The 12,091-nt window shown below is 43.0% G+C and overlaps 1 protein-coding gene across 6 annotated transcripts in view; it reads right to left on the bottom strand.

Annotated features, from left to right (window-relative positions):
• RPRD1B (regulation of nuclear pre-mRNA domain containing 1B) overlaps positions 1–12,091 on the bottom strand; it is an 83,651-nt gene that overhangs the window by 20,039 nt on the left and 51,521 nt on the right. For 4 of the 6 annotated variants that reach the window (XR_308771.4, XM_001925707.6, XM_085003873.1 and 1 more), the window contains one exon: positions 7,313–9,933. The exons of the other annotated variants lie outside the window; for them this stretch is intronic. Coding sequence is in view for 3 of the 4 variants with exons in the window: in XM_001925707.6 (XP_001925742.2) it covers positions 9,784–9,933 (150 nt within the window). In the remaining variant the exon portion in view is untranslated. Of the gene's footprint in view, positions 1–7,312; positions 9,934–12,091 lie in introns of those variants that run through there. 6 annotated transcript variants of the gene reach the window in all.

Here is a 12,091-nt window from a genome sequence, read left to right as displayed (position 1 = left end):
TATATACTCTAGGAGTGTTCCCTATGTAGGCTACTACGACGGATGTGCTAGTAGTAGGGCTTGGCCCTGGCCTGTCTGAATGCCAGACTGTGCCTTTTGTGGTGGCTGCTGGTCCACTGATGGTCAGGGTTGGGTCCTAGAGCAGTTGGCTGCTTGGTTGGGGTTCTTGGGACTGGTGCTTTCCTGCTGGTGGCTGAGTAAAACTCTGGCACTAATGGGCTAGAGAGAAGACTCCAGAATGGTCCTTGCCAGCACCAGTGTCCTCACGGTAGAGTAATCTCCCCAAAATGGCTGCCTCCAGTGCTGATCTCCCCGCGAGAGTCCCAACTGCATCCTGCCTCTGCAAGATGCTCTCTGAAGTCAGCAAGTGGGTCTGATCCAGGCTCCATTAAAACTGCTGCCTCTGTGCTGGGATTTGGAACATGTCAGATTTTGCAAGGCCACTTAAGGGTGGACTATTTCCTACAGTCCTCCAGCTCTCCTGTATTCAAGCCTGCTGGCCTTCAGAGTCAGACATTCTAGGAGCTTATCTTCTTGGTGCAAGACCTCTAGGCTGCAGAGCCTGATGTGGGGTTCAGACCTCTTGCTTCTTGGGAAGAACCTCTGCAATTGTGATTATCCCCTCACTTATGGGTCACCTACCCAGGAGTGTGGGTCCTGGATGCATCTTCACTCATCCTACCCATCTTGTAGTCCTTTATGTTTTCAGTTGTGGCAACAATGGATCCTTAACCTGCTGAGCAAGGCTAGTGATCAAATGCACATCCTCATGGAGACTACGTCAGGTTCTTAACCTGCTGAGCCACAACAGAAACTCCAAAATTCACTTTTTAAAGTGTTCAACGAGTTCCCACTTTGGCTCAGTGGATTAAGGACCTGACTCTGTCTCTGTGAGGATATGGGTTTGATCCTTGGCCTCGCTCAGGGGGTTAAGGATCTGATGTTGCTGCAGATGTGGCCTGGATCTGGTCTTATTGTGGCTGTCATGTAGGCCACAGCTGCAGCTTCAATTCGACCCTTAGCCTGGGAACTAACATATTTATTTACAAAAATAAAATAAATTGTTCAAGATTTTGACAAGGGTACATCAAAGGACACTATCAAGAGATTGAAAAGGCATCTAAATAAGATAGGATAAAATATCTGCAAATCATATATCTGATAAAATTTAGTATCCCAAATATAGAAATAATTCTTACAACCCAACAACAGCAGAGAAAACCCAAGTCAAAAATGGGCATAGGACCTGAACAAACACTTCTCCAAAGACACACAAATGTGCAAGAGGCACATGAAAAGATGCACAATGTCATTAGTCATTAGGAAAATACACACCAAAACCACAGTGAGATATCACTTCCTACCCACTGGGATAGCTATTGTTATGGGTTGAATTGCGTCCTCTCCTCCCACCAAATATGTTGAAGTACTAACCCCCCACTGTCTGTGAATATGACCTTATTTGGGAAAAGGTCTTTACAAATGTAATCCAGTTAAGATGAGGTCATTAAGGTGGGCCTTAACCCAATATGACGGATGTATTTATAAAAGGGGGAAATTTGGACAAAGGAAGATAGCCACGTGGAGAGGGAGGCAGAGATTAGAGTTATGGTACCATAAGCTATGGGATGCCTGGGGCTACCAGAACCTGGAAAGGCAAGGAAGAAACCTCTCCTAGGGATTTGGGGGCAGCATGGCCCTGTGAACACCTTTATTTTGGATTTCTAGCCTCAAGAGTTGGGAGATAATAAATTTTCTATTTTAAGCTGCCCAGTTTGTAGTAATTTCTTAGGGAGCCCTAGCACACCAATACAGCTATAATTTTAGAAATGGAAAATAACAAGGGTTGGTAAATGTGATGGTTAATTGTATGTGGCTTAGCCATAGTGCCTATATATTTGGTCAAACTTTATTTTGGATATTTCTGTGAAGGTGTTTTTAGGATGAGATTAACATTTAAACTGTTGGACTTTTGAGAAAATCCTACCTTCCACAATGAGGGTGGGCCGCATCCAATCAGTTGAAGGTCTCAATTAAAAAAAAGACTGACTGACCTCCCCCTTGAGAAAGAAGGAATTCTTCCAGCAGACTGTCTTTGGACTCTGCATGTCTTTCTTGGATCTCCAGGTGCTGGCCTATCCTGCAGGTTTTGCTTACTGAGCCTCCAGAATTGGATGAGCAAATTCCTTAAAATAAATCCCTATCCATCCATCTATCTATCTATCTATCTATCTATCTATCTATCTATCTATCTATCATCTATCTACCTATCTACATATATTAACATCCTATTGATTCCATGTCTTTGGAAAACCATGACTAATAAGCAAGGACGTGGAGAAATTGGAACCCTCAGACATTGCTGATGGAAATGTAAATGGCACAGCCTCTGCAGAAAATCATTTGGCGGCTCCTCAATTAGTTACATGTAGAATTACCATATGGCCCAACATTTCCACTCCAAGGTATATATCTAAAAGAATTGAAGACCGGTGTTCAAACAAAAATGTGTATAAGAATGTTCATAGCAACACTATTGAAAATAGCCAAAAGGTAAAAACAACTCAAATGCCTGTCAACTGATTGATAAATATTGATGGATATGTGGCATGTCCACACAATGGAATATTATTCAACCATTTTTTATTAAAAAAAATAAAATATTGCTAAGTGCTATAACATGAATAAACATTGAAACACTATGATGAGTAGACAAAGCCAGACACAAAGTTCACATGTTGTATAATTCCATTTATATTATATATCCAGCATAGGCAATTTCATCAAGACAAAAAGCAGATAAGTGGTTGCTAGGGGCTTGGGAGTGCCTATTAAGTGCCCATTAAGCATTCGTTTCCACTGAGCCACAACAGGAACTCCCAGAAGGATAATTTTTGAATTTACTAATTAAGAAACAAATTGAAGTTGTGGAAATGAACTAAGTTAGCGAAACTAAAATAGTGAATCAAGAATTAAAGGTCATAAAATAAATCATGTGTAGGGAGTTCCCGTTGTGGAACAGCGGAAATGAATCCCACTAGGAACCAGGAAGTTGTGGGTTCAATCCCTGGCCTCGCTCAGTGGGTTAAGGATCCATCGTTGCGGTGAGCTGTGGTGTAGGTTGCAGATGTGGCTCGGATCTGGCGTTGTTGTGACTGTGGTATAGGCCGGCAGCTGTAGCTCTGATTAGACCCCTAGCCTGGGAACCTCCATATGCTGTGGGTGCGGCCCTAAAAAAAGCAAAAAAAAAAAAAAAAAAAAAAAAAATCATGTATGTAACCATTACAATGAACAAAATGAACAAGTAGGCTTGTGAAATTACAATCACAAAGCAACTTTATTTTTGTCTCCTACCATCCCTTGAAACTCTATTTATGGGATTAGCTTATCCCTTAACTCGAGAAGAAAGGTCAGGCCTCTACAACTTCTCTAGTCAATCTTATTTAACAACAATAATAACAATATCATCCTGTAGTCACACTTAAGGGGCAAAACAGCCTCAGTTCAGAAATTTAAATGTCCAATATGTGTTATAATCAAAACGGCTTATCATTTTTTTCTTTTTTTTGGGGGGGGGAAGGGGCACTCTCCCGTGGCATGTGGAAGTTCCTGGACCAGGGATCAAACCTGTGGCAAAGCAGTGACCCAAGCCACAGCGGTGAAAATGCCAGGTCCTTAACCCGCTGAGCCACCAGGGAAGTCCCAAACTGGCTTATCATTTGAGGTTGAGGCTTCTCTGGGCTTGCTGCCAACTGCAGACTGAAGACTGCATCCGGGAGGTGAGGCCTTGCTTGTGCATTAAGAGGTTTCTGACCCTTTCAGGACAGGGCTGAGGAAAGGAGGGTAAAGCCAGGAAAAAAATCCTTAGTTGAGGCATTGTGGTGACCGGGCACAGGCTTGGCAAGCGTTTAACTGCGTCTATTTCATGCGGGCCCCTCTGACGCTCGTCAGGGTGGTTCATCCATCCTCTCCTTCCTCCCAGTCATTCCATCTTCATGCCCCAGGGATCTCTCGGGGTGATACCTTCCCCCGTGGCTCTGCTTTCTGCTCCTCTGCCAGCACTGGAAGTCGGAACCCTCACCTCTTGGTCAGCCTCCGAGATGACCGCATGCCAGCGCTCTTGCATGCAGCCCACATCTGGTCCTGCGGAGGCCTGCACGCACCCCCTGCCCCCGCCAGCTCCAGGAGGGGAAGTTAGACCCACCCCTGCCACCTCTTCTTTGGGCCATCATCAAAGCACCCTGCCACTCACTGGTATCTCATCCTTTAGATTTTTCCAGGCCAAGGTCTGTGTAGTCCACGGGATTGTCACCCTACGGGGGACACGCATTAAGTTCCCCCAAGGCCCTTTTCCCCAGCCTTGAGGTGAGGGGCAACTGGCACCTACTACCCTCCCTTAGGAGGCTCCACACACACAAATGTCTCTCTTCAAAGAAAGCCCCACCAAAAATTCTCCTCTTTCAACTCTAACTTTGCTTTTATACCCTCAATGTGGCTGAGGAAGTTTGAGAGGGCTACAGGTTTTATCATCTCCATTGTATAAATACAGCATATAGTCTAGGTATGTGCTGTCTATTGCTGCCTTCCAAAAAACATTTATTTTAACCTCTTGTTATATGTGCATTTAAATACCTACAATCTTTATTAAATACAGTTAACAGCTACTATTGAGCTTCTAATTTGTCTCAGAGATGGTACTAGGCCCTTTTTACAAATATCTCATTTAAAGTTATTAATAGGTATGTTTGTAACCACTTTGACTCATTGATTTCAAGAGTTCATACAGATAATTGGTTTTTAAAAATCTACAGAGTGAGGTATTATTAATAAGATTCTCAGTAGGAAGAAATATTCTGAAAGACTAGTTGCAGGATTTTAGATCTGGGAAGGATTTCAGAGGTCAACCTCCTTCATGTCCTTTAAGCAGCAGCTGAGGTCCCAAAAGGCTGAGGGACTTGCCCATGGTCATCACAGTGAGAGGAGATCAGAAGGATGGGGGTTATTATTTGTTACAGCTAGCTGCCTCTTATTCGTAAAAAGAATTAAATTCTGATTCACACTGCTAATTTTAATATTTATCAAACCAGTGGTAGAAGTGAGTTCTTAATGTGAAATAACTATTTCAGCGTCTTAAAAAAAAATCGAACAAACTGGGCTTTCAACATTAGATAAAGCTGTGTGAATCCCAATCTACTGTACAGGAGAATAATGGATTCTTAATTGAATCTGTGCCTCAGAGTGGAAGAATGATTTTTAAATGGAAAATCCCACAGAGGTGGCAATGAGAAATGAGTTTAGCCAGATGAATGATCTTAAGAGAAAATAAGATGGCAAACCAGGTTGGAGAGTGGCTTTTTTTTTAGATAAGTCAATTTATTTTTTTCTTAAAATTTCCTTTTATTAGTTATGTAATTTTTAAAGGTTCCCTTCCATTTATAGTTAACACAAAATATTGTTTATATTCCTTGTGCTGTACAGCACACCCTTGAGCCCGTTTTTTTTTTTTTTTAGGGCTGCACATGTGACACATGGAAGTTAACAGGTTAGGGGTCAAATCGGAGCTGCAGCTCCCAGCCTCCACCACAACCACAGCCACGCAGGGTCTGAGCCATATCTGTGACCTACACCACAGCTCATGGTAACGCTGGATCCTTAACCCACTGAACGAGGCCAGGGACTGAACCCACATCCTCATGGATACTAGTTGGGTTCATTACTGCTGAACCACAGCAGGAACTCTGCTCTTACCCATCTTATACCCAGCAGTGTGTGCCTCCCACTTTTCCACACCCGTACTGTCCCTCCCCACTGGTAACCACTAGTTTTGCTCTGTGAGTCAGCTTCGTTTTTGTTAATATTCACTAGTTTATTTTTTAGATTCCACATATAACTGATATCAGACAGTATTTGTCTGAGAGTGGCCTTTTCTTTCAAGGTCTCAAATAAACCAAAGGCTGACTGTTTGTGCCCAGTGCTCTTCCTAGACCTGGCACTGTCTCTTATGTTCTTCCTCTTGTCGGCTAGTCTCCAGGACTTCATATATATTTTTAAAAAAGCATATACAGTACAATGATGATACTATTAACCTATCAAATACTATTTATTGGGAACCTAGGACATGCCATCCAGCATTCTTCTCCTGTAACATAACCATCACATGCTTTAGGGCTGGCAGGGTGCCTAGAAATAATTTAGTCCGATACACTGCAAAGATAAGAAAACTGAGGCTGAGAGAGAAAAGTGCCTTTGCCTAGGAAGGTCACACAGAGTTAATGGCTCTCATCACAAAAGTTAAGCATTTTGACAGATTCATGAACTCTTGGGTAGTTCTATCTTCAGCTCTGAGGACCTCAGAGTCACATTTTGTAGCCTGAAGTGCTAATTAAACCAGAGGAATTATAGACTTACTATTTATAGGTAGGAGGGAAGACATTAACTAGGCCATGAAACCTGGGGACACAGAAGGAGATCTTGTCTCCTGAGATTCACATATTACATTCAACCTTGATATTTTAAGACAGAACCTGGTTAATGCATAGTCTCAGCTCCTCAAATCTGGACTTCAACCTGAGTTGCCTTTCTCCTCAAAGGACCATGGCTGCAGCAGTTTTCTGCACCGTGAGACAAATGGGATAAATGAGTAACCGCACTCCTTTGGGTGAATGCTGTCCTCATCCAGCAAGAAAGGTTAAAACCATCCTTCTAAACATCTCAATTACTTCAAAGGAACCAATTTCAAACCACTTTTATTACTTTGTGTTTTAACCAATAATGCTCAGTCAATATGCTCTCACGGAATTTCAAAGGAAAAAAACCCCACAAAAATGTTTTAAAATGATATACCACTTGGGTTTGCAATTATCTTGCATTTTTTTTTACTATTCAGAGTGGCTTTCACTGAACTGCCAAAATCAAATCTCTCTCAGGAGGCCTAGTGGTGCGAACAGAAGTGCTGAAATCAAAGAACTTCCAAGTTTTAATCTGTCAGAGACTGTGTGGTACTAGGGAAAGAGTGGTTTAACCTCTCTCCACCAGTCCTACTTCTGCACAAGGAAGATAAAACTGGCAATACCTCTCCTGGGTACTGTGTGGACTGGCTAATTAAAGCTAATTACACCCCTAGAAAGAACCAAAAAATACTATCTAAGTGCTGAGTGTTTATGGGCCACGAGCAGTCACAAAAATTCCTGAGACAAGATTCTGTGCGGACAGCACAATCTCCATTGGTGATTACTCATTACCCACTGATTACAAAGGAAGCCTTGGGTGTTCCCTAATGGGAGAAAGAAAAAAAAAAAAAAATCACACAATATCGTTCAACAACACCATCTTTATTCAAAAATATATATCTATGAGACATTTCAGAATATACTGCTACCACCAATGGCAGCCTATACTTCTAAATAAAGTCCTAAATTAATATACAAATTTAAGCTTTAAAAATATTCTTTAAGAAAAAAAACAAAAACAAAAAACAAAAAGAAGATTGAAGACTTTCTGAGGAATATGACCTAAAGGAAAGGTCTCTGAGGCCGATGGATGCCCTATAGGTAAGGAAAACACAAAACAACCACCTACCCCACCCCGCCAGATCACCTCATACATACAAGGAGAAAGGGTCATTTAAATTAAACAAATGAAGTAATAAGCACACTTGGGGAGGATGCTGGAGAATTAAGATTCAAAACAAAAGCATTTCATTGAAAAACAAACAAAAAAAAGAACTAACTTCCTCACAGGAAGTCTACTAGTAACAGGTGTTACGAGGCCAACACATTCATTTACATAATTGCTACGGTTTCATTTCTTGCTCTTGCTATAATAATTATGCACCAATTGCTGGTCAAAGACTCAATCAGATAAAACACAGCAGTGAGCGAAATCCACTGTAACACTTTCATCTAGCTGATCAGAGCAAATGTCTACCACACCTTTTTGGTGGTTTATGGCTGGATTTGGCTTCCCTGGTAAAAGAAAGCATAGAGAATGTCCAAGATGGGTCTGTTGAGAAGCAAGCTCATATGCAGGACTAAAGCAGCACATCATGTGGGGAGGGGGCTTATGTGCAGAAACAGCAAAGACTGGAATTTATTTCGCAGTTTTGGTAATTTACTGCCCTACAGCCTCTGGGAGAACAACTATATAGACGCATTAATTTAATAATTACAGGACAACAGGCAGTGTCAATATGCAAACACACAGTCCATATTCAATCTGAAAAATAGCTTAAATGCTACTAGATTCTACACAGTTAAACTGCATACCTGCTATGACTTTTCATCATTTTTACTTCATGGCAGGCAGGAGAGCTTCTTGACGGGAAGCCTGTTACGCTTTTTAAAACAGAGGTTATGTTCTAACACGCTGAACATGTAAAATTACATGTAATTGGCTTTTTGGTAATCCTGAATACAGCAACTCAAAATAATGGGGATTCTGAAGCCCCCTCCACTGAATTCCTTTTTACAGCTTTTGGATTTCAGCCTCTGGGCTATACTTCCTATTACACTATTGGGGCAAATTGTTTTCTGCCCTTTCCAATGTCAAAAATAAGCCTGCCAAATTAGAATGATTTACAGTCAGCAGACCTAATCTTTACTAAAAGCAAGATAAAAATTCTAACTACATTATATAGTCATAATGTCAGCTGGCATGATAATGGAATTAAAATCCCCAATTAATACCCCTCACTTTCCCCCTTCCAGAGATGAGCTATTCAATAACATCCGATGCAAAGTATGCCTCCTCCTGGGGGCATATGGACACGTGCAGTGGTGTGAACTGAAAGACAGACAAACATGCACAGCGTGTCACATCTGCAGGGGAGATATTCAAGCTCAGTCACCATGCTGTGCACATGTACCCACGCAGTGCATTAAATGTTAGTGTGTGCCCTACTCCCCAAAATAAAGGCTCAAAACAATTTCCAGGCAGAGCCCAGATGCCCAGTATGCCTATAGATTTTGGGGTCCACCAGTGCCATTTCTAACACCTACCTTCACAACCAATTGAAGCAAAGATCATGTTTCTAGGAACATGCTCTCTGGCAGTGGGACTGTTGAGAAGTGCAGCCTGGAAAGGTTACTGGTGGGAACCTAGAGCAAATAACTTATCCCCGTTAGTCTGTCTCTGAACTGGGACTTCATGTCCCAGATCAGCTTTGAATCTTACTGCTAGAGTCTCTAGTCTGCTCAGAGAACAAATGCACCTGACCTCTGACGGCGCACTGCTAGAAGCCACGCATGGGAAGAGAGACTCAGAGATTTGGCAAACTCTTTATGGCGAAGCTGTTCCACAGTCGTGCCTCCAACCTCTGGGGTGAACGGCAGCCAGGAAAGCCAACGACTCCAGACTGAGCCCCTCAGTGGAAGCTTGTACTGAACTTGAACAAGCCCAGCTCAGAAAGGAGAAGCTGCTTTCACAACACAATGCTGTCATGAGGGATAAGATTCTTCTGAAAGCTTACAGGAGTACACATGATTTTCATAACTTCTTAGGTGTAAAGAGAGAGCTAAGAATGGAAACCAACAGGGGCATGGAAACATGAAGTGTGACAGTTTGTATTCTTTCCAAATGTAAATCTAAATTGGATTCCACTCGCCACTGTTCTGAATTGTGCTCAATAGAAGAGGCCGGAGAGGAGTCAGTCTGTGGTTCTTTCTTGAGGCTGGGGGGGCCAAGTGGAAGGAGGGACAGAATCGGGGGCTACTAGGTTACTTCCAACCATGACTTTCCCTCTTCGTTCTGCTGGTAGAGATGGGAATCTGGGGCACAACACCTGCCCTAGTCAGTTGAAAACAGGTCACCAGCAGAGGGCAGGGGGGCCAAGCCCCCTGTGACGTTGGGCAGCAAGGAGAGGTCTGGCAAACTCTGAATATGGGACTTCAGCTCCTTGCGGACCTGGGTTACCCGAGCAAGCTTCTGTTTATACTCCTAAGGAGACAGAGAGAAGACAACGCAGTTAAGTGTGGGTGCGCACTGAGATTTAGGTTTAAGGAACTGATACAGATACTCTACCCTCTTGCTCTACGTGCTCCTCACCAGATTGCCCCTGTGCTCCCTCGCCCCCCCCACCCCCAATTCAGCTAAACTATAACATTCGGGTTTTCAAACTCTCAAAAGTCAAAACTTTATATAAAAAAGAAAAGTTCTGGAGTTCAGTAATAGCAGATTAAATGGTATTTAACTTAGCACTTGAGATCTGAAAGTAAAAAGATGTGACATTTTATATGTGTAGTGTCTTTGGTTCTTATCCATTTCAAAATACTTTATAAAATAAAGCCTGAGCTTTACAATTATTTTGAAGGTTCCACCTTGACGTGGCTAGGAAAATCACTTTATAAAGCTCTATTTTCTGTGTTAAACTTCGATTAACTGAGATGATCATTTTCGTAGACAAGGACTATAGAAAATCAAAAGTCCCACTGCCATTAGCTGTGTCCAGAACTTCCTCATTCCACACCGGAGTGACTGCAGCAAGGCCCTGCTGAGGCCTTCTAGGAGTCTTCCCTAAACATGCCAGACTTATCTTGCAGAAGCACAGCTTCCATCAAGTCATTCCTCTGAGAAAGCGAAGCCTGGCACCGTTCTATCGCCAGGACTGCTCTGAGCTCAAGGTCTTCTAAAATTAGCTCCTGCCCAAGTGTACTTCTCACAACTTCCCAACCCTCGTGCACAGGCTATCTGTTCAGGATTCCCTCGAGCCTGAAAGAATCCCTTTCTTTTCTTGCTCCCCACAAACTCCTGACTCCACTCCTCTGCCTACTTGCTGAGTCCCACCCTCTCCAGAAAAATCTTTCCTCCTCATCCAAGAGATTGGTCTCCATCTCCACTGGGCTTCCTGAGCACTGCGTCCCTAACAGGCTGCCTTACGTGCTCTCTCCATGTTAGACTTCTATGTTCCTCTAAAATATGACTCCCCTGGTGACAGAAACTGAATATACTATTTTCTTTCTTCAGCTCCCAGCTAAAGGCCCTCCTGGTAAATCTGTACAGAATAACAACCCTGGGCCACGTGAGATCTGTGGTTTATGGCCCCCTTGGGGCCTGACTTTTCTCCTCCAGCTGTTTCACCCTGCTCCATGTTTCTGCAGCGACAAGGAGGCTCCTGAGGCTGCGCCTTTGCTGACTAAAGCCTCTCCTGTAGGAATGTAACAGAAAGCACTGGGCTGAGACACAAAGCCCTGGGTTTAGTTCTGGCTCTGACTCTAAGTGGCTGCGTGACTGTGGACACGTTCCCTCTTCCCTCATCCTTCCTTATCTGAAAATGAAGAAACTGTACCACCCATAAGATTTGTATTCAAGTTCCAGATTCCTTCATAGCGTACTTAGAGAAGCAGAGTCTGAGGGCATAAACGTAAACACTCCTAGGAAGAGTGAGAAGACAGGAAATGGGTTAAATGAAGAGCAATGAGTTCAAGTTGTAAAGACAAATTCCAAGCAAGGAGTGAGAGAGGGGAATTGGGGAAATGGGCAGGGAGGCTCTGTTCCCCACATGACTGCAGGCAGTCAGCCTTCCACCTGAACCCTGAACTGAAAGCTGCTCACACAAGCCATCAAATGCAGAGACAAGGGACAAGTCCTGGCATCCCATTTCTTTCCTTTGTAGACTTAATACAACTAAAAAATGCCTTAATAAGTACATTATTAATAGTGACTCCCCCATCAAACCAGTAAGCACCAGAAGGCTAGGATGGGACCCACCTGCTTCACCCAGTGTCCACATGCCCAGAAGATCCTATAAACAGGTATCTAATGAGCTGCCCAGTGCATAAACAACAGGAAGATCCTTGCTCCCTGCCCAGCTCCTCTGACCAAAGCTAACAAATGAAAGCCACCTCAACTCTTGGCATCCACTCCTGGCAGCTACAAGACAGTTGAAGGAATTCCTCAAGAACAGTCTGAAAACCAGCAAGTCTGTATTGAGCCCTCTTGGGATCAGAATCCAAGGTTCCTCACTCTTGGGTGATCCTCAGGTTAACTTAGCAAGTCCACCTGAGGTCAAAAGGAAAGGTGGCTGATCTAACACCCCACAGCACCATAAGCTCAAATAACTCTCTTTAAAGGCAATCTTTTATTTTATTTTTATTTT

The sequence above is a fragment of the Sus scrofa genome, chromosome 17, assembly GCF_054392235.1.
Source record: "Sus scrofa isolate SSC_HxYL_T2T_F1_AM1 chromosome 17, Sscrofa_HxYL_maternal_Yorkshire_Landrace_v2.0, whole genome shotgun sequence".
Lineage (NCBI taxonomy): Eukaryota > Metazoa > Chordata > Mammalia > Artiodactyla > Suidae > Sus > Sus scrofa.
The sequence above is the reverse complement of the archived record's forward strand: the minus strand, read 5'-3'. Positions and strand labels throughout refer to the sequence as shown.